This window comes from Balaenoptera borealis, assembly GCF_965194805.1.
Source record: "Balaenoptera borealis genome assembly, chromosome: 6".
NCBI lineage: Eukaryota > Metazoa > Chordata > Mammalia > Artiodactyla > Balaenopteridae > Balaenoptera > Balaenoptera borealis.
In genome coordinates, this window is record NC_138863.1 from 12,863,303 (window position 1) to 12,886,706 (window position 23,404).

At 38.1% G+C, this 23,404-nt stretch overlaps 1 protein-coding gene across 3 annotated transcripts in view; it reads right to left on the bottom strand.

The window, feature by feature from the left end:
• The window catches only part of NYAP2 (neuronal tyrosine-phosphorylated phosphoinositide-3-kinase adaptor 2), a 255,220-nt gene that overhangs the window by 40,915 nt on the left and 190,901 nt on the right, over positions 1-23,404 (bottom strand). For 2 of the 3 annotated variants that reach the window (XM_082396988.1, XM_082396990.1), the window contains exon 5: positions 8,523-8,626. In XM_082396988.1, coding sequence (XP_082253114.1) covers positions 8,523-8,626 — 104 coding nt within the window. Of the gene's footprint in view, positions 1-2,846; positions 5,900-8,522; positions 8,627-23,404 lie in introns of those variants that run through there. The other variant, XM_082396989.1, reaches the window with a different exon arrangement.

Here is a 23,404-nt window from a genome sequence, read left to right on the forward strand (position 1 = left end):
TGGGCATATAAAAGTTAAACTGATATAGTGGGATAACATATCATAATGGGCATGCTTGTGGGTAAATACATGTGCAGATAAGAAAACAAAGCCTCTCAAAGTGTGGTCTGGGGAAACTTTCAGTAAATGTTGAAGTTGCAACAACTGTATCCTGTGTCTTTGCAGATAACAGCGTCCCCAGGGGCTCTAGCATTTTCATTACGTTCATTCGCATTGGAACCCAAGTAGGAGAGTAAAGCAGTGTTAGGGGACCCGTGACATTTCTGAATTGATACCCTTAGTCGACTTCTACTCACTTTACTTCCAAACCACACGTGGGACCCTACAAGGAAAGAAGAAATGCTAGATACAGACTCCTTATTACATGGTAAATAACTAAATATCTAATTTCCTATTTGGAGGAGAAGGAATAATGAATATAATCCTATCAAGTGTACCAAGAGGTGGTAGGAGAAACCAATCTGTCTCAGATGCTGTCAGTAAAGAGATACACTGTCTAGAGAATTTAAAGTCAGTAATAAAACTGACTAAAAATCTGTCTGCTTTTTATTAACACCACGTGCTAGCAGTTCTATACAAGGTCGGTGATACAGGGTGGACAGAACCGTTCCCTCCATGCCCATCCCTTTTGAAATACCACTGACTACAATGACTCTTCTCCTTAGGACTTGCCAGCAAGCAGGAAAGTTGCATTTTGGCAGAAGGAAAAGCTATAAGGGAAAGAATTCTTATTTTTCTAATAGGTAATGTCTGTCCAGGACTTTACACACATATGTTATCTGATTAATCCTCAACAACAACCACACAAGGCAGATAATACTGCCCCCATTTTACAGATGAGAAAACAGACTCTGAAAAGTTGAGCAATGTATTCAAGGTCACACAGCGACCAACGGGTGGAGCCAGGGTTCTGATGGACGTCTTACATCCTCTAAACCTCACAATTTTAACCAGCTGAGTAGTTGGGACTCATAGACTGACATCATAGACTGATCATTTTGACAGTTGGTACAGAACTTGGACAAGGTGTAACCTCACTTTAGTATCCTTAGTTGTCATGGGATAATAATGGGGTAGGGCTGTAGAGAGCACACCTACAATGATGTAAGGACGCTCTCAAAACCATCCTGGCGCACAATGAGCTCATCAGAGATGACAGCAAATGGTACGTGGTTTCCATCCCACAAACTTCATCTAAGAACCCCAGACACATTTTATCCCTTCCATGTGTTAAAGAACGCTGGACTCTATACCTAAGCAACTTCACACCTTCCCCTGTAGCTGGATGGCTAAGTTGACAATTCTCATGCTGAAGAGGATGCACGCAGGTACGGGGACGAGGCAGAGTCAGAGGCGGGCACCTCAGAGTCCCTTTGCCCCACCCCTACCCTTGTTGGTCAACGCGTTCAAGATTTCTCAGAGAACATCCTCTTGTTTTGTTACACTCTGCCTCCTACTCCAAGGGCATAAATGCAAGATTATTGGGTGGGGGGATTGGAATGGGGGCAAAGGGATGGGTTTGTTTAGTTTCATTCTACTCAATCTTGAAGTTATTGAGAGACTGGTCATGAGACTACTGGCCTTTAAAAAGTGACCCCAAATATTCTGCCACTTGAAATATACAGCAGTTAACAAGCACACGATGCCTACATAATATGTCAAAATTTCTCAGTTCAGATTGTGGTCTGTCCTGGAAAGCAATCTGAGTTTCTACCCTCTGATCTATGGCCATATGACCCTGAACGTGCCTGATCTTGTCTGAATTCTTTGTATGACAGAATTCAGGACACATATTACTGTTATTTGAAGGTGACAACAAAATCTTGTTTCTTCTTTAAATACGACACTAATTATAGGGAGCCACACAAAGTACTAAAGCCTACCATTTTTATAAATCAACCGGACAGGACTGTAGAGGGCACACATAAGACAAAGCCTTTGTTTGTTTACTTTTTGGCCCTTGCATTATTTTAATGCAATGACACCATAATACAAAGCAATAGATCAATACAACCACTGACACTCCTATTTGTAACATGAATTTATTCCACTTTTCACAAGCCTAGATCCAATCTCTTTGGTAAATAACATTATTATAACAAATAACTATAATTTCTTTGTAACATAATCTTTGTTAAGATAACATTTTATTTTACAATTTGAAGTTCTTACAGATAAACCCTTCCCCAATAAGATGCTGTAAACATCTTATCTTTACATGGCATTGTAAACTTAGTGGGGTTTTCCAAGCCCCCCCATCAGGCTTTTCCATGTTTGGAAATATATGTCAGGTTAACTTGTATGCAGGATGAAAAAACAATAGGAGTTATTTAAAACCTATTGCATAGCCTGGAGGAAGTTCTGTGATGGTGGGAATCTCTGTGCATGAATGAAGTAAGTTCAGCTTTAGCTAATTGGTTATATGTTCTTTTTCTGTTTTTTTTTTTTTTTTTTTTTTTTACCATTTCCATCATATGATGTAACCCTGAGCATACGATCAAACCAGCCATATAAAGGTACAAACGCGATGTAAACATTCTTTTAGTTCAGGCCTGATAGGACCTGGAATACCACAGAGTCTCAAAAAAAAGGTTTGTTCAACTCTTAAGCAAGGGATGGTAGAAAAGGGGCCCCTTCATCACGTTAAGTTGGGGAGCCACATGTTCCCCACCCACATATTCTGCTCTTTCCTCTTCCTGACACTGTTTTCTCCCATCAAACACAAAACCTTAACTACTAGATAGGAGCACTTGACATTGTATATACAACTGATTAGATGAAACCTCATAACACATATGTTCCAGGACCCAGGGCTGGAATAAAGCAAGTATGGTCTTGGCAAAGCAAGTATGGTCTTGGCAAAGGAAGTCACATCTACACTAATGGCAGCACAGGAATTCTAAAGAGAACTGAAGTTTTTCTACTGTTAAGAGCTTGTAAGGCAAGGAATGTCACTCGCCATCCAGTTCTACAAAGATTAAGTCATTAGCCACTGCCATCAGTGACCTGCAGTACACCCTGAAAGGAATTCAGGGTGCAGATCAGGATCAGGTATTCTGTGCCCTGGGGAAAACAGGCAAAAACAGGCCCTCAGATAGTTAGAAATATTTCAAGAGAAATTTTTTATGAACCTGGATTCTTGCATTTCCACATACTTAGAAAAAACACTAATATCATTAACTGAGATAGCCTTTCTTCGTGACTAGCAGTAGTAACGTTCTCCTGAGATGTTTGCTTGATAGCGCGTACCCCTCTCCCCTGGCCTCTCCCCTCAGCTCTCGGGAGCAGTTCCTCAGAACTATCTGAGAAGCTATAGTTCCCAGGCTATCGTCCTCAGTAAGTCCCTGAATAAAACTGAAACTCCCAGCTCTCACACTGTGTGTTATTTTATTTCAGATGTTAGGTTTGTTTTCATTTCTCTACCTGATCCAATGCACAGAAGCTGAAATTTAATAAGAATATACCCTTTAAGTTTACATTACTGAGAAATGTGGGCAGGCATCGAGTGGCTGAAATTAGAATTCCTTTCCATGTCCTTGTCGGAGTATTTATGTTACTATACTCAGGATCCCTTTGTCTTTAGTCTTCCTCACGCTCTCCAGGCTCCTACAAGTTTTGTGTGCAAATGTCCTGATTGTCTGAGAGTTACAAAAGCCCAGACCTCACACACAGGCTGCGAAAGAGCAATGGTCTGCTCAAAGCTTTCAGGCAAAGCACACTGAGGCTGTGGGACCAATCAAAACACCTCGCTACCCTGAAGGTATTAAAGACCAAGAGAAAAGACAAAATTCGATTGTGTGAGAAAAACATTTTTTCGAGGATATATAGAAAGAGACATTCATCGAGAGAGATATTTAGTAAGTCAACCAAAGTCATTGAGTGTCACACTCTAAAATGGGTAAAGTCTTTGTCAGGGAATCCTCTTAAATTCTCAGTCTTAGTCTTTCATATGTACTGATCCCTAATTTCTATCTTTGGATGATTTAGCTCCCATTTTTTTTAACTGTATATAGAAAACAACTTTGACATCCGGGCATGTCCAGAAACACACCCTAGACATGCATCAAGCTATGGATGCTAATATGTTCTTCCATTATCTAGGAAAGCTGGCCACATGCTGGCGTGCAGACATAGCCATGGAGCCCATGGGAAAAAAGAAGGCATTCTGCTCTGCAGGAGCCCAGGCAGGCTCTCATTAGGCCCCAGCAGGGTCATCAAGTGAAAGGAGGATGTTAGGAGCTTGGAGGGAATCCAGAGGGCTGCCATCAAAAGAAATAAATGTTTGAGAAATAATACTGAAGGGGCAAGTTGAAAGGAACCGGGCTTGTTTCCTTGGATAACAGCTTATAAGCTCACAGCATGGACCAGTCTGGGCAAGGCTTCTTCTGGGTAGTGAGAAGGCAGCTCTCAAGCCACACAGGGCCCACGGAACAAGAGATAATGGGTTCAGGGACGATTTTTAAATTTCTAGAGAAATGTGGGGCTCTCAGATTTTGAAATGTATGTCCAAAGGAAGTGACAGATGGCTTTCTGTTACCCCCTTCCCAACATCAAGGATAATCAGAGATAATCTAGTTTAGAACAATTGACAAACCTCAGAGAGAAGGTGAGTTCTCAGTTCAACACTTAGGTCACTGTTAGCTCTGTGATTCCCTGATTTGACTTGGGGGGCTGTTACTTAAAAAATGTGAAGTGTGTGTGTTAGTGAGTGCATGATTGTGTGTGTGTGTGTGTGTGTGTGATAGTGCGCAGAGTATGTGAGAGTTTGTGTGTATGCATGTGCATAAGTATATTGGGAGTGTGTGTGTGTGTGTGTGTGTGTCAGAGGATGTGGCTCTCATCTCCTTCCTTCCCAGAAAAATAAGTACAAACATTTCTTGGGAACATTTTTCCAAAGAGAGCTGGCACTTTTGTCTGGAGACACACCCTAGCTGCTCCTTCCTTGAAGGAAAGCCTGGCTTTCTCATGGCCCTGCTCCTTAGTTTCTATTCCATCACCTGCTGCAGTAAAACTAGAGATGGCCCCATCTCCAGAGTAATGGGGGTCACTAACACCATAGGCCAGAGATGGAGGGATCACATGAACATCATTTGCTGTCTATAGAGGCACTCACACTTCTTTCTTCTGAGTACACAGCTTTCTACTTCACTACAGAAGAAAAAAAAAAAAGATAAAGTGATGTGCTTCAAGTTCAAAATATTTCTCCTATACAGTTTTGCTTTTATAAATAAGAAAATAAAATAAATAGCTTTCTCATGGAAGCTGCAGAAATTCAATCTAATTTCCAAAGGTTTGCTTTATGACAAATGCCAAAATATGTGGTTGCTTTGCCGTAAAATTCCAAGGAAATGTCACTTTCCCCTAATTGCCCCGTGACTGCTCTATTTATTCAGGAGTGAATTAAGAAAGAAAAGATCTATTTGTCATCTCACCGAGTTTTAGAGAGTATTACACGTTGTGTAAGAAGCTCTAAATGCTTTGGAACTCATACTTCTTTCTTGAGCTTCCCGTCTTCTCTTACGTATTTTAAAGTTCCAGTCAGATGAAACTATACATTTCTACAAATCTTGTGTCTCCTATATTACCTGAAGCCGAAACAGACTGCATAGCCAAGCAAACATTACCTCCACTTTTATTTTTACACAAATGCCCTTGGTGGGCGGTCACTATGCGCCCCGGGCTCCTCGGCGGGTCAGTCAATCACTACTGTCTCCAGATTCTTTAAGGGTGGTCCATCATCATTGGCCTAGGCTCCTGGGGGTGAGCGTCAGTCCCTTTTGGCCAGCTCTACCCATCTCTGCTGGAGTAACCTCCGTCCCTTCTGTCTCCTCCTGCAATACTTCTTAGAAAGCTCCAACCATGATCTGAAGTGGTGGGTGAAAAACTAGTACTGAGGGAGCTGAAAAGAGATAAGATGTGAACAACCTGGAAAAAAAAACACAGCTCCTTCTCTATGAGCAGAAATGTCCCATAATATGGCTTCTTAAAGCCAGACTCCTCAATAGATAAGCACTACTGGAATTATTTCAGTGACTGCTTTTGTTTGTCTGAAACAGATCGCATGGTCTTCCAAGGATTTCCCAGTAAGAAGTCTATCAATCGTCTATTAAGCGTTCTGTGTTTTAATAACTATCAAGAATCCCGGTGGGGGAAAAACACTTTTTAAAAAAGTGACCAGGATGATTATTTGTTGGATAATGCCAGGTGTTCCGCATCCTAGTTTGTGTACGAATATTCAATGTTTTTAAATGTCTTTCACCATTGCCTGGGGTGACTGAGCCTAGGGCTGTGTCATCCTGGTTGTAACTTAAGGAGACATCTCAGTCAAGAGCATGGGAATTAGGTGAGAAGAGGGTCTTCAATAAGTACCCATTGCCTTTAGTTCAATTCCAAGTTGTAGGAATGCAGAGCAAGGTTCTTCTGAGCCATGTTTACCCCGTTAGCACTAGGATATGGGAAGAGGTGAATACTACATCTGGTCACAAGCCACAGGGGAGAGACTCAGAGGCCAGCCTTCTAATTTGCAGCCCTGACACCCCTTCTATGATGTGGCTGTGTGCCAGAATCTCTCCTGGTTGGAGAGGAAAAGTGCAGCATCTAAGTAACAAGAGGGTCTTTCTCCTGTTGCTGTATTTTGAAGAATGAAGAGCATCCTACCAGGTAAGCGAAGAGCTGATAATGCAAAGGCACAAAGTTGTACCTTGTTTCTGTTCTGTAAGTTACCCCAGGAAACTGCTTTCATTGAGAATTGAAGGGGCGTAGGATGAAACGACTATAAAGATAATTAGGAAAAAAAGCAAATGAAAACAAAGAGCACAAAACCTCTCTGAGATACCGAGGTAATGCAATAGCAAGGTATATATACTTGGAAAATTGATTGTATTAATGCAATCCTCCGCCAGCTAGCTAAAGTTCTCTCCTTTCTGTATTCAAGTTTTTAAGCTTTGAAAATCTGTAAATGTAATATTTTGGAATAGCTTTAATCAACTAAGGTGGCAATTTATCTTAGTGAGGTTGATTGTGTTATTTATTTATTTATTCATTGTCTTATTGTTTCTACTGCTTTTATACCCAAAAAAGTGTTTGAGGTGGATTCATTTGGTTACAAAGCATTTAAAATGTTAAATTAAGACACAAGAAATTCTAAATGGCACTTGAGATGCTCTTGAGAGGAACCTCTCATCTCTTGCATTTGTAGATATCTCATATATTCATAAATCAAATCCTGTGCATATTTAAGCCAGACCAAAATACTATAAAGCACCCTGTCTCCCATTAGAAAAAATGCAATTATTCTTCCTGGTTATGTTTTTAAAATAGCTTGACATTTATATAATTGATGAATATGTAATTTGCTAATCAGTAATGAACAGTTCCCATGGAGGTATCATTGCTAGTTTTATAATTTACAATTTCAGAAGAGTTTTATGAAAGTGAACATTAAAGCTGGGAAGCAGAGAGAAACCACTCCAGGATGGCATTATCCTATTTAACACCCATAATATATTTAACAGTAACAACAATTAAGCTTCACAAATTGTCATTGTACTGAATTCCTATTGGATGAATTATAGATAGAGCATTTATATGTAGTGATTTTTCCCCATACTATATCCTCCGTACACAAGCATGTACCCATGAACATCAGAGCAACATATTGTACTATAAAGGACTAAATGATACTGTAGCTTATGCCTTTATTTCTTGTATCTTTTCTCCAAATGATAATAGAGATCTCATATACCATGCATAAACACTTACATTCCCTTACTGAGAACATTTCTGATATTTTTGGTATAAGAGAGAAAAGTGTCATTTATTTAAAGACTGCCTTACTAATCTACAGTTTTGGGTAAATACCTAGATTATCTGGTTGGTCAATTTGTCTTTTTGGCCAAGAAAAAAGACTAGCTGCCATGTTCAATCCAAATGAGTTGGTATATGAATATTTATCAGGACATCAATATTCACTGTCTTACAATCATGCTCCAAGCTGAATAAAAATAAAAGTAAAACGGCCACAAATATTACAGTATAATAGGATAAGAACTAAACAATATGTACAAATTCATTGACAACATCTGTGCAAGTGTTGTGGACAAAACATTTAAAAAGAAATCTACATAAAACAAAGTCGGTAAATTTATCAAACGTTGATAAATTTTCGGAGACAGTATAAAAGTACACAAAACATGGAAGAGAGAAAGAACTTTAAAAAAATAACCACTAAGCCAATACATATAGTACAAGTTTACATTTATATTACAGAATGATGGAAACCAGAGACAAAAACGATTTGGTAACAAACAGCAAAGAAAGCTGCGCCAATCACAGGGAAGGAAGACTTTCCTTTTTGGATGAAAACACAGAGGGCCACAGCTCACCCCTCCCACCCATACACACACAGAAAAATAAAAGCAAATGCAAAAGTTGTTACAGCAACACACGACAGACAGAAGTGGAAAGCGTTTGGCATGTCGCATCACAGGAAGTCAATCACGATTGGCTAACGATGATGGTACCTGGCTCTGTTGCAGGTCACTGGCTTGCCTGAGAGGAGTAACGGATGGAGGGGGCACACCTGATGTGGACGCGGACCGGCCTAGTTTGCAGCTTACTTTCGGTTCTGCGAACAAGGGGGAAAGACAGAGCATTAGCTGAGCAAAGTCTGCAAGGATGAACCGGATCCCAGACTTTCTTCTGGTTTTGCTACATGTCCTTTTAATACACTGAATTCTTCTGATGTTTGCTAATCATTGGCAGATGATGAAACAATTTCATAACAATTGATTCTAAAATGAGCCTTGTTCACAGGTCAGCTCCTGGGAATAAAGAACAAACCACTTAAGTTCCACGCCTTGTTGCCTTGCACACTTTACCCTATTTAGAGTGAATTTCTACAGAGTGATTACTGGAGCAACAAAATCCCATTGGGGAAAAAGCCAGTGACATGACTATTTTTGGTGCTTCATTTTCAGTCTTGGTCCAAGGGTCTCCTGTGTCCTAAAATGTCTTTTCCACTCTCTCCAAATTTTTCTTGCATCCCTCCCTCCTTTCATTCTTTCATTCTTTCTTTTCTTCATTCGTTCTCTTATTCTTTCCTTCTTTTTCTAATTTCCTAACTTTCTAATTTTCAAGTCTATATTGTTGTGCTGATTACTTTCACCATGTTTTCAATGTAACATTTCTCTAACTTCATTTGCTTTTAACTGTATAACCACTTCTAAGACTTTTGACATCTTTCATAATAATATTATTTTTCAAAATTAAAAAGCCTTCCCCTAACTCTTCCTCTATTTAAGGAGCCTAAATAGGCTGCTTAGGTCATTATCAAGATACTTTGGAGACTGCAATTTGGGGAATGGAAAGAGTTCCCTTCATCCAAGAAGCTCAGAATTTATGGTGTACAGAGGACACTGATTTTCAGACATATTTGAAGGTATTTATAAAGGAGAAAAAGGCATTAAAAGAAAAGCTGACATCTGTGCTTTTGCCACAAACTTTTATACTAGCTGTCAGTTTTTGAGTGCCTAGTATATCCCAGCTTCTGTTTGGGCTGCACTTAAATTATCTCTAATCTTAAAGATAATATTTAGAGTTACAGAGTTAGCTATAAATGCTCCCAATTTACAAATTAGAAACCTGAGGCTCAGCAAGGTTAATATTTGCATTGCAAATACACAAGCACTTTTCAAAAAAACCTTTCATTATATTAATAAATTTGACTTAAAGATGAAACTCTCTGAACTAGCGGCTTCAAATGATATTACATCACTAATTTACCAAACAGTGGCAAGCTGATGCTGGAGAACAAGTTCTGTGCTGAATAGGAACACTATCTTTATGCCACTTTTATATAAGCTGCTCTTCAGAGAAAAGCTTTGCTCTGTCTGCATCACATGACCTATGGCTAACTTCAGCCTCTGCTAACTGCCTTCTGACCATTCTCTCTCCATCCTTCACAGACACCAGATACAGATACAAAGAATAAGATAAGTTTGTGTCCATTCACACAGAGACCTTTAAATACACCCTCACCCACACACAACTTTCCTCTCCCACCCCTGCTTCAAACTATTAAACAATGTCTCACATCCATATTAGAATGATTATCTTAACGGGTACTAATAGCATCTTTCTTGGCAAATTAGTCTTTTTCTCTGTGCTTCTGATTTAGCAAGAAAAAAAAGACAATAAGCAGGCTTTGGATTATGAGATGATTCCACTAGCTATATGACCTTAGAAAACGTTTTTCATATCATTTAAGTTTTATTTCTTTTCAAAAAAAATGAATATAATCATTTACTCATTATTCGGAATCCATTTATTTTATACCTACTATGTGCCAGGGACTGTACAGAGTGTGGTCACCAAAAACCCACTCTTGCCCTAAGAGAGACTTACAGTCTATCCGGGAGCAAAGATATTAAACAACAAATTATGCATTTGATTATATAAAAGCAGCTGTGATCAGCCCTCTTGGTGGAATTATCAGTGGTAGAACATTTGCTGGGGGAATGAACAGGTGTTAGAAGGATGCTGGCATCTACTTTGTGGGCAGTAAAATTAAAGAGCTCATTTGTTCTTTGCTCTTTCAACAAACATTTATCAAGGGCCCACCACGTACAAAGCACTGCAATGAGTGCTAAAAATATGGGTGAGGAAGACACCGATTTCCCATATTTTAATGAGGTTTATGTTTACTCAGGGGAGACAAACAGTACGCCTAAAATGGTTTCCTGAAAATTCAGAAAAATTAGAAAGGAGAAGTACACAGTGCCATGGTATCATTGATCAAGATATGCCTCGTGTTCTGGGAGCTAGGGAAGGCTGGGCCCTAAAAGAGCTGTAGTATCATAGGATATTTGTTCTTCTCTGTCTGGCTCACCTCACTTAGTATGATAATCTCTAGGTCCATCCCTGTTGCTGCAAATGACATTATTTCATTATTTTATGGCTGAGTAATATTCCATTGTGTGTGTGTGCATGTGTGTGTGCGTGTATGCATCTCACATCTTCTTTATCCATTCATCTGTCAATGGACACTTAGGTTGCTTCCATGTCTTGGCTATTGTAAACAGGGCTGCTATGAACATTGGGGTGCATGTGTCTGTTCGAATTACGGTTTGCAGAATCTAAAAAGATGATCTAAATGAACTTCTTTACAAAACAGAAATAGACTCACAGACATAGAAAAAACCTTATTTACCAAAGTGGCAATGGAGTGGAGGGATAAATTAGAGTTTGGGATTAAAATATACACATTACTATATATAAAAGAGATAACCAACAAGGACCTTCTGTAGAGCATAAGGAACTGAACTCAGTATCTTGTAATAACTTATAATGGAAGAGAATGTAAAAAAAAGAATGTATGTTTACATATATGTATAATTGAATCACTTTGCTGTACATCTGAAGCTAACACAACATGATAAATCAACTATATTTCAATAAAAAATTTAAAAAGACAAATACAAAAAAAAAAATCTACATTATTAAAAAAAAAAAAAAAAGCTGCGATAATTCACACCTGCCAACCGTGCTGAGCAGGTGGTAAAAGCTGAAGTAGGGAGGACCCTGGGTGCTTAGGTTTATTTTCCAACCTACCGAGAAGTCAAAACTATTTCAGGATGTATTCCTTTTATTCACTTTATTGCTTATATAGTATAAAGAAATAATAATGAATCACATATTCTGGTATCTAGGAGAGTGGGGATAGGTGAGTTAATGATGGATAAAAGATGGAACTGTCTCCACCTATGATGCTTATGGCTTCACCTCTCTCCTCTCTGTTGTTTTCTATTTGTCTTTTTGTCTTGTTTTGCCTTCTCCCTCTGCACTTTCTCCCTCAGAACATGTGCATTGTCATGACTTCTTGTGTATAATCTTTTCCCTCTTGGAGGTTTCTACAGATCTGTCCTCTCCTCACACTCTTGCTTGATGTTAAGCCCCAGTGCCTTCTAGACACTAGGGATTACTCGGAGTTTGGGATTAAAATATACACATTACTATATATAAAATAATAATAAACAAGGACCAAATGATAGCTTTTTCTCAACATCTTAGCCATCCTTCTGATTTTCCCATTTATAGGAGGAACATTACCTCCATTTTCCTAGAAGCTTACTTTTTATGTTCAGAGCTTTCTTTTCCTCTCTCTATAAAGTTAGTCCTGTGGTAATTTTCTTTCTTTGTGATTTATTTCAACTCACAGATGCTATCACAATTTTGGTCTTCAACAACTTGAGCCAAAAATAATTTTATATATAACATAGGTAATATATATAATTATAATTATATATAATTAAATACATGTGTGTGTGTGTGTGTATATATATATATATATATATATATATATATATATATGTAAAATCTACCTGCTGGTCCCCATAACCATAGTTTCTCTGCTCAAAACTAACTTGTGCACAATGGCAGGCAGAACTTCTTAAATTGCTTTTAGATCACACACCTTATTCAAAAGTTTTAAATTACTCCCTATTTCATATGATAAAAACTTCAAACTCACTTGGCTAATTTTCAAAGGTCCCCCTGTGATCTGGCCCCATCTGATCTGATCCACTGTGTTCTCTGTGGCTGTCTGCTTCCCAAAGCATAGACAAATCAGTATCTCTTCTCGGTCTCCACATCTGACCCTGCTTCTGTCCTTCACAAGGCGTCCCCACGCATGGCCTTTCATCAGACCAGATGTTATCTATTTTCTAAGGCCTGCTTCAATGTGCACGCCTATTGTAAAGCATCCTGCAACCTTGTTTACCTCTTTCTTCCAAATAGCCTTAGCACTTATATACCGTTTGCACTGCTTGCTGTGGCTCTGCGTATTTATGTTGGTGAGGACCACAGACTAAGTGTTCAATTAATATGATTTTTCTTTCACTGAAGACACTCAAATTAACCTAGAAAACGTCAATGCAACTTCTAAAGCAAATTGTGGCAATGACGGTAACATAGAGTATGTTTTAAGGCCTGGGTTCAAGGTCTGGCTCCCCGACTTACCAAGGCAGTGATTCTCATTCAAGGGTACATGATTTTCTAGGGAAACTCTCCCTAAGTTTTGTGCAGGTGATTCTAGTATCTACCCACCCACTCTTGAAAATATAAGTGTTCAAATATAAGTGTGTCCCATGATGACATAACCTATCACTCTAACTTATAAATGAAACTAATTTCCCAGGAGGCATAAATCCTAGCATGTCTTAAGGAATCATCTTTTATTATATAAAATAAATGTAAAGCATCTATCAGAATCCTGGTTGACATGTTTTCATAATAAGCCAATGTTTCCATATATCCCTTTATTGCATTAGCACATTTAGTCACATGGAGAAAATTCAACATTTTTTCCTAGAAGAGGATGGCAAATAATGTTTTTTACTATGAAAAGGGTATGTTGAAGAGATTATCTGATGAGTGACACAATCCAATGCCTTTTATATTACCCAATGTACCTATGGATTAATTTCCCCTGCTAGGTTTCCAGTCAGAATCTGACTTAATCAGCCTCTTCCAAGCATAGACAGTGATATCTCTAAAGCACAGACTGAGACTTACTAAAATCCAAGCAAACTCCCAATTTCATCATGACCCGCAAAGGCCTTGCTTTACCCCCATTGGACAGTGGTCCAGATCGTGTCTTGGTGCATCCACCCCCTTAGGGACTGCAATATAACCACTACCCACTCATCACACATGGCGGCTGACCTTGCCGGCCAGCTACCCTGTAGCTTTAAAGTCAGGTCACCCAGCGGTCGACTGTTCAATCCCAACCTGGCTCATATGGGTTATGACTTCACCTGCAGTGGCAGGCTGAGATGATTACTTATGAATTCATTATGCACACATGTGTACACCGGCAGGTGGAAAATGCACACATTTGTGTGTGTGTACACACATACACATACATACATACTTCATAACATTGTTGCTTGATGGTATCATGTCATAAGGACAATTTTTTTTTAATTGTGAGGTTTTGGTTTGTCTTTATCATACTCATTTAGCTCTTCTGTTTCACCTTGTCTTGGACTTAAATACATTTGGAATCTATTATGGTGTTTGTGGGACCTAGTTGGTGAAACAAACCCTTATGATGTTGGATCCACCAAGGTTTCTTTGGCCAAAAGAATTTTCTAAAAACTCTCAAAAATCCTAGAAAAGATTCTATTTTTATAACCAAGCCTCTTAGAGAGTCTCTAGGGCTGTGACATCAAAGTTAGATCGTCCAGTTCACTTACCTTTGGAAATACACTGTGCTTTGAGCCTTAAATAGTGAGGCTTAGGAACCACAAGACTAAAAACAGTAAGTTTTCATCCTAAATTTTGTTAATATAAAAATTGCCAAGGCATTTGGGGGTCAAAAATGTTGGACATATGCCTCAAAAGTTAGCTAAGATAAGGCTTTCCTCCCCTTAGAGAAACTCATTCCATTAAAAGATTAATTATGAGCTAGAAAGTATCTATTCTCCCTACATCCAAGGAAAAACCCCTTCTTATATAATAAACGACCAATAACCATCCTAGAAGTAAAAGTTGATGTTGTTTGTGCAATTTCAGTGAAGGTCAAGTGTAAAGAGAACAAGAAAGAATGTGAGAGAGAGAGAGAAACACAGAGAGACAGAGAGAGAAAGGAAAAGGAAGAATGGAAAAAAGGTAGAAGAAGGAAGGAGAGGGTGAGAAGGAGGGAGGGAGAGAGGAAAGAAGGACGAAAGAAGACATTAATTTTAATTCCTTGAAATAAACCATCATCAAGACATTATCATGTGATCTTTCCAGGGTAATAATTCATCATCATCTTAAAGTTCTTATTAAGTAAGTGCCCATTGGACTTTGTTACTTAGAAAGAACTATTTTCTCTTTTTATTCTTGTTGGATACAATCTTTCATTGCTTTTTTTTTTAAGGATGGCAATTTCTCCATCATTTCTCACCTTCCCTGTAAGGTGAACTGAATTTCCGTTCAGGATTATGTTCCTTGGTATTGTTACAGGATAATCCCCAAGGCACCCACAGCTACTATTAGGAGTACTAGAGTTCTCTTTGTTTTCAGAAAGCAAAGACAAATGATTGTTCTCAACCTCTGGATCTACACAGCAGTAAGAGATTAGTGCATTTTTATGAAAAAAAAAAACACTTTCATCTAGCATCAAAGAAATAAGATCAGATTTTGGGGAGACAAATTTTTCTCCATCTTGTTTTATTTTTTCAATACATAATACTTTCTCTACTAGCAGAGATGCATTATGATTTTCCCTAGTCAATCATGCTGCTGAAAGCTTCTAATCAATGACTTAGGGCTACATGGAGGTCACAAGAAAGGACTTTTATTTAATACACTGAGGTATGCTTATTGCAAACTCTGCTTTCATTTCTGGGGAAGGCATTGTTTTGAAATAACACATATGCTATTTGAGATAAACTGATGCCTGAGTAATAAGGGGCAGTTTTGCCAGGACTATGTTAAAACCTTCACAGATTCCAAACATTTTGTTTTAAAGCTTCCATCACACATCATAGCAAACATATAGGTTGTCCTAATGTCCCACATTAAATGTAAATTTTTCGGTATATAATTTGAATACATTTTTATAATTTTGCTTTGAAATTATTGGACTGTGAATAATCCAATTAATTCATGATTGGCTATGATTTCTAGACAGTAATCATGCACCCTCAGGAATACTTACCAAATTAGACAATCTAATCTAGAAACTGTTCTCAGATGTAATGGAACTGTTTTCATACTAAATTTAATAATTAATTAAATTGACCTAATGTCACATTTTGTATTGATTTAATTAGATATTCATTCATGTTAATGTGGCAGTTTCTTTTGAAACTTTGGTGCTTCATTTTTTAATATCAAGTATTTTTATAGATCCTTGAGAAGCCCATAGACCTAGGCGCTGTCACTATAATGCTAAAAGATGAACATTGGATCATTGCTGTGATTATTTTGTGACCCTGGAGAAAGAAAATCAGCCAAATGTAAATCTCTACCCTGGGAGTAGGCATACTTCTCTCTCTCCAGCCTTTCATGGGACAAACCTCTAAGGAAGCAGGTGACACTTATGTGGCATTGAATGACTCCAAGCATCCTTCAGTTATGGTCCAAATCCTAGTGTTATCTGAAGGGTCAGATAGTAAAACTACTGATGCTGGAGTAATTGGTAATTCTCCTTGGGAATACTGGAATTCTGGTAAAGATCTGGGTTCTCTGGTAAACCCAGAGAAAAGTGAGGTGTCAACGTGGTGGATGAAATTTATGATCCAATGACAGACGTAGAGAATTAAAGAATCCCTTGTACAGAGGAGAAAGAGAATCACATGCATGTGGGGTTAGGAGTACTCATTGTATTCCTTCTAAATATCTGAGGGCATGGATTTCCCTTGCCTTCCACTTTCTTATGTAGATAGAATATAAATCACGCCGCTTACTGCACAGGGATGCCCTTGATGCTGTAATCACGGTTAGTTTCTTACATGGCAACATAGCATCATGTAGCATCAACAGTTTTGTTTAATTTGACAGCCTCTTTTATTAAAACACATCACTTCTGAAATGCCCTTAAGATCTTCATCACTTTAGCTGTATGTTTATGAAAATGTGCTTTTTTCAAAAAATACTTGATTCCACATTAAAAGAGAATTAAAGTATATGTTTATAAAGGAACGTATTTTATCTTTTTAACAAGTAATATATGCTCCTTAATTATCTTTAAAATTATTACATAAAAAATTCACCTGCCATAATATACAGAAAAAGGCATATGATTTGTATCAGGATCAAATGTATATTACCATGGGGATAAAAATTTAACTTCATGTTACGGTGTCAAAAATAGAATAAACAAACAAAAAATAGAACAAAACTCTTTCATCCCCTGATATTAGGAATGGATACATGGCAAAAATAAGTTAACATGCGTTTAAAATATGTGACATTTTACTCCTAAATAACAAAATAAAAGGAAAGAAATGCCAGACAAAATTTTTATATCACTCACCTTATTAATGTAAATGACACCCAAAATCGGACATAACACTAATGATATTTCCTCTTCATACAATTGGCTTTGTGGTTTGTTGAAGAGCAAACATCCTGAGACAAAATGTGACCAGATATTGAAATTGTGTATGGTCCTTGTAGCATGTTCTATTACAATAGCTATAGTTCTTATGATTCTGCCTTGAACCACTGTCTGTTATAGACATAAACCAAGCAATACGTGTCTTGGGATAAGATCAATATGAGACTATACATGGACGGCGACTTCAATCTGATCTCCAGTAATGGCCATGTTCATTCATTCTATAGCAGAACTTCTGGAGGGCTCTAAGACCCTTTTGGGAGGTGGTGACCTGAGGTAAAAACTATTTTCGTAAAAATACTAAGACAGTATTTGTTTTTCCACTGTGTTGACAAACGCACTGAAAGTCCCAAAACAAGGCTGGATAAATCTGCTGATACCTTAGCACATCAAAGCAATAGCACCAAACTGTACTAGTAAGTAGGCATTTTTCACTGCCACACAGACTTGCATATTTGGCAGACACCTTCTCAAAAAATGAATGAAGTGAGCTTATTGATTTAAGGAAGACAACTGGCAGTATTTGTTGACAATGATACATTTGAGCTTTCAAGCAAATAAAATTTTGAAACACTTGTACTTACCACTGTGAGCTTGACAGCACTCTAATACTTAAAGACTTTTCTTAGGAGATCAGTGGCAATATTAATGAATGTGTTGTATTGATTTTTGTAACAAAATGTGTCAACATATGGAAGATTTGCATGACTTAGTGAACCGATATTTTCTAAAAGCACTGTGTTATAAATCATTCATGGGGGAGGGGGTGGGCCCGGGGCGAGCCGGAACCCGGGAGCGGGCGGGACCTGGCAGAGCTGGACATGCGGCGCTGCGGCGCTGGAAGCCGACCCCGAGCTCGCCCGCGTGGGGAGAGCCGAGCTCAGGGGGGCATCATTGCCGGAGGCGGAGGAGCGAAGTCAGGGCTGAGCGGGCGGAAGAGAGCCTGGGCTAAGACATGGCCACTTATCACCCAGTAGGACACATGCAACTGCCCCGGGCTGATGCCATTCGTTCCCGACTCATTGATACTTTCTCTCTCCTTGAGCATCTGCACGGCTTGAGCCAAGCTGTGCCACGGCACACTATTCGAGAGATACTTGATCCTTCCTGTCAGAAGAAACATGTTGGGAGATCAACACCAGCTTGTGCGCTTCTCCATGAAGCCTCGTCATGCAGAACGGATTACACACGGCCAGAGACTGCTGAGAACGCTTCGAGTGCGCTGTAGCGAGAGTCCCCCTCTTTCCTTGTGGGCTGGATGGGTCCTTGAGTGTATCCTTTCATGCCACTCATTTTTATCCCATGGCTTTACGGTCTCTCTTGCCTCATCATCTGCCTATTGACTTATTTTTCCCTTCCCAAACTCCATTTTCTTCTCATTCTCACCGGGTCTATTCTTGCCCTAATTATGTCACCTGCCTAAACCAGAAAAAAACTCCACTCTGTATGTATTCTTAAGAGAAAACAGGTCCTCTCTTCAGAAACTTTATAATCTTCCCCATCTTTTTGAATACAATTGTAATGATGGTTGAAATAGGTGAGAACTCACATTGAATGAAAGGGTGGGAGTCATTTTTCCTTTTAAGTTGATCATTTTACACATTTGAATTCTATTTGAATTGTGATAGGGACAATTATATTAAGTCTTTTGGAGTAGGACTTGTGCAACTGCTAAGACCTAGTAACATTTGAAGGGCTCTCAAGTGTAGTAGATACAAGGTAGTCTAGACACTTAGAGGTGGGGTGTAGTAGTCTCACAAGGAATTGGAGATGGGAAGACCAGTTACATTTCTTGTGTTAGTCTAATAATTTGAATGAATATTTTCTAATAGAGATATTGGTACCTATCAGCAGGTGATCCAACATTTACATTTTTACAAATATATTTAGAAAGATTAAGTACAAATAAGAAAACTCACAATGTATGTAAAGGTACAACTAAGATATTAGATGAGCCAAAAAAATGACCTAAAGAGTAAATGACTATAAAACCAATCATAAATTTTATGAAATGTATTAAAAGCAAAAGAATGTTTGGAGAATCAATGACCTCATTTGATTATCATCTCAAACAAACTGCTCAGAAAGGACAGTAGAAGTACTCACTTCCTTATTTCATCCTCACTATTTGGGGGAAGTTTCCTACTTTAAAAATAGTCTTTTGGACTTCCCTGGTGGCACAATGGTTAAGAATCTGCCTGCCAATGCAGGGGACACGGGTTCAAGCCCTGGTCCGGGAAGATCCCACATGCCACGGAGCAACTAAGCCCGTGCATCACAACGACTGAGGCTGCGCTCTAGAGCCCTTAAGCCTAGAGCCCGTGCTCTGCAACAAGAAGTAGCCACCCCACCTCGCCGCAACTAGAGAAAGCCCACGCAGCAACGAAAACCCAACACAGCCAAAAAATAAATAATAAAAATAAAAAGTAAATTTAAAAAAATAGTCTCTTAATGCAATCAGGTCAAAGGCATTTAAATACACAACAGTATTTGGTGTCATTGACCAACTGCAGTATACTATATGCTTTGAACTGTTTTATTTCCTTCCCACAGTGATGAGGGTTTTAAATTGTCACCCACATTTCCTATTTCTTGTTGATAATGATAATTGGCAAGTATTTGCCTTGTGGGATTAGGGATATAGATTTCAGCCTTGGAATAAAGTAAATAGCAGTAAATATATGGGATTCCCTGGATCCAATGGACAAATCAAAATAGAAGAGCACTAACCATTCTTTTTGGTAAAACAGCTGATTATGACACATGATCACGGTGCCAGAGGACAGGTGGACTGCCTGAGTGGGAATCACCTGGCAAGCTCATGAAAATTATATCTTATTAAGTACATTCTCATGGTAGAAAGGCATGAGGGATTTTGCAAAGGGAAATAATTTGTGACTAACAGATTTCTTTGAATAGAGTAATTCGTGTGATAAACATTAAGACTTTGTTTAGACTCTTAAAAAGCAATTTTCCAGATCATAAAGAATGCTGTTATAGATAAGGAACAAACAGTTCTCTAGATCAAAGCTCCCCAATCTTTTTCGTCTTATGATTTTGTTTCCCAGAAAAACATATATAACCTTGAAAACCTCCTTAGTAATTTTAATCATTTTATCACATTTTTTTCTGTGATATGGAGAAGCAAGTTAAGTAAAAATAATAATTTAGACTAACATGTTGCTAAATATTGTATTTTAGTGTTTATTATTATATAATTTTAATAATCATAAAATGTAAGCAAATTTTTACTTTTGCCATTTTATAAGTGATCATGCTTTTTTTTAAAGAAAATATATGATTTGTCTACAAAAAAAAAAAATTCATGGGTAAAAATACACTTAAAGTCCAAGATAGACCAATGGATTTTAATGTAACAGAGAATGATGAGTTTATTGATATGTAACTAACACTTACCAAACTGTTGTTTGTTGAGTTTGGGGAAAGTATTAAAGAAGAATATCCACAATTATATGAAAAGGCTATTAAAATATTCCTCCCCTTTGAACTATGCATCTGTATATGGCCAGATTCCTTTTATACCTTTTAACCAGAGCAACATATCACAACAGATTGAATCCAAAGCAGATGAGAATCTATGCTCTACTGAGTCAGACATCAAAGAGATTTGTAAAAATGTAAAACAATGTCAATCTGGTAACCATTTGTTACAGTTCTGGAAAATAGAGTCATTTTTCATGAAAAAATGTTATTTATGTTAACTATAATGGGTTTATTATTTTTAATGAATAGATAATTTTTAACTCTCAATTTTAATTTCTAACATGAGAAATATTGTTAGACCTAACCCAAATAAAGGAAAGCTCTTTGGGTTCTCAATAACTTTTAAGAACATAAAGGGTTCTGGGACTGAAGAGTTTAAGAACTGTTGCTTTCTATGGACGCTGAGCCCCCAAAGTTTTCTTAAAAGGGTAACTTTTTATCCAATTAATTTGCCAATTGAGTATTTGAAAAACAAAAACTGAAACAGAAGAAAATATCATGTTGAAGCACAAGAAACATGGGAAAACCTTTGAAAACTCCAGAGGATTTTGGAACCACCAGTTGTAAAATGCTGCCTTAGAAAAATCTCAACAGCAATGTCCAAGAAAACCTATTACCTGCCTGTAAGACCTGAGGGAAACCATCCAGATTCTCAGGGTACTTTTTCATCACTTATAATAAGAAGCAATGTCTAAGGTTCACTGATTCTTAGGTGTTCATAAATTAAATCTGTTGGAATCATTGAAATGACCTCAAAAATATTCTTGATTGATCATGAGCTAGTTTACTAAGATCACTGCTTTTGCTCTTCCTTCTTGGTCTGCTTTTTGTGCTTTATTATATATTTAGATACTTATTTCCAAAAAAAGTTTAATAACACGTACACATGGAGAGGTCCAGAAGAAATGAGTAACTTCTGTGCTTTATTTTTGTAACAATGTTGGTAGGATTATGCATAACTCAAGTTTGCTATTTGCTAAAATTTTCTAAAATTGTTGGTGAAAGTTTTGGTAGTAAATGGCTAAACATAATAAAAATTATTTAAAAATAAAATTTAGGAGGTGTTATGGTCATCTGTCATTTTCACCTGTCCACAATCCATTTACTCTTTTTTCTGGAATAGTAGTTTGAATTCCCTTTGGAGAATAGCACCGGTAATCTCAATTTTCATGGTTCCATACTATGGGCTGACCGCAACTTCAGCTCAGAAATGGCCATGTGATTCAGACCTGTCCAATCAATCATTCTATCCCCTTGGCTTCACCGACTGGCTCAGGATTGAACATGTGGCCCAAGTCAGCCAATGAGTGTTGCCTTCATACTTCTGCTGGAGCTCTTGGGAGAGAAGTATTATCTTTTCATGAGAGCTGCTAAGCTCTCATCACTGACTAGCTGAATGACCAAGGACAGTTTTCTTGACCTCACTAAGCTTCCATTTGTTCACAGGTAAAATGGGAGAAATAAAGGTAGCTACTTTGTAAAATTATTGTAAGAATTAAATAAGATAATAAGTGTAGATTTCACCGCAGTGGCCAGCATGTCATAAGACCTCAAGAAATGTTAGCTATTTTTATTATTTTATTATTTAAAGGCAAATATGATCTTTCAGCTCCCCTGCTTATAATGAATTCTAAACTGCTTCCTCACGATGGTACCCATGGCTCAGCTTACAGAGCCAGCCTCACCTGCAGTCTTGCACCTGTCACACTACATTAAATTCTCGTAAAGCCCCATGAGTTCTCTTACTCTAGGATTTTAATCACGCCACTCACTCTGCCTGGCGCACTTGTTCCTTCCTTCTCCCTTCCTCCCATTCTCTTCTTTACTAAACCGCGTGCTTTTTGAGGACAGGAGCCGTGTCCATCTCATTCCCCACTGTATTTCCCCTGAGTAACATGATAACTAATCCCTGATGAGGACTCATGCAGTATTTATTAAATGAATTATTTTAAACCATATTTTAAAGAATGAAGCAAGTGTAAAAGATAAATGATTTGTATATTTCTAATTTAAAAAAAAAAATGTTTTCCTCCATTGCTTCATCTTTCCCAAGAGTCCAGCAAATACATCACTGACCAAATTTTAGTTGAATTTAACATTTAAAGAATCAAGATGGGGAATACTGCAATGCCTGTCTTGGACAACAGATGGCAATGCAAATACGATTTGATAATGTATTCTGGTCTGCTTGCAAGCTTCCAGACTTAGTCTCTGTATATGCCCAGCATAAGTCAGACAGAGCCTTCTTTTCTGTAATGTCTTCCATGGCTTTTCACAGAAACAGAAAGGACATTCTCTGTGAATAGTGGTGGTGTGCTGTACCCATAGGGCCTTTCCAAAGAAAGCCAACAACTGCCAGCCAGGAGCAATGTCAGAGCCCACTCCTCCTGGAGAGGGCACAGGGCAGGGTCATGTCCCTTCAGTGAAAGGTACGAGGAGCTGGCCCTACAGTCAGAACTCAAGCATATTGTCATCATGATTCTCAAACAGGATTAATCTACTGAGAGGCAAGTAAGGTGAAGGTACCTTTCGCATTATCTGAATTGTTTATGCCTGGTTAATTATTTTTTCCCAAGAGAATCAAACAGAGAGTAGGTGGAAATTCAGAATTTCTCTAACAAGAATGAAATTACTATCAAGTTGTATTTTTTTCCAGCAGCTTTCAGGGTATCTGTATAGTATAGAACGTCATGGTCTATGCATGTGTTTAGTAGAAATCAGGTTTAAGGGACTCTGTGTGTGTGTGTGTGTGTGTGTGTGTGTGTGTGTGTGTGTGTACTCACACATATAGTT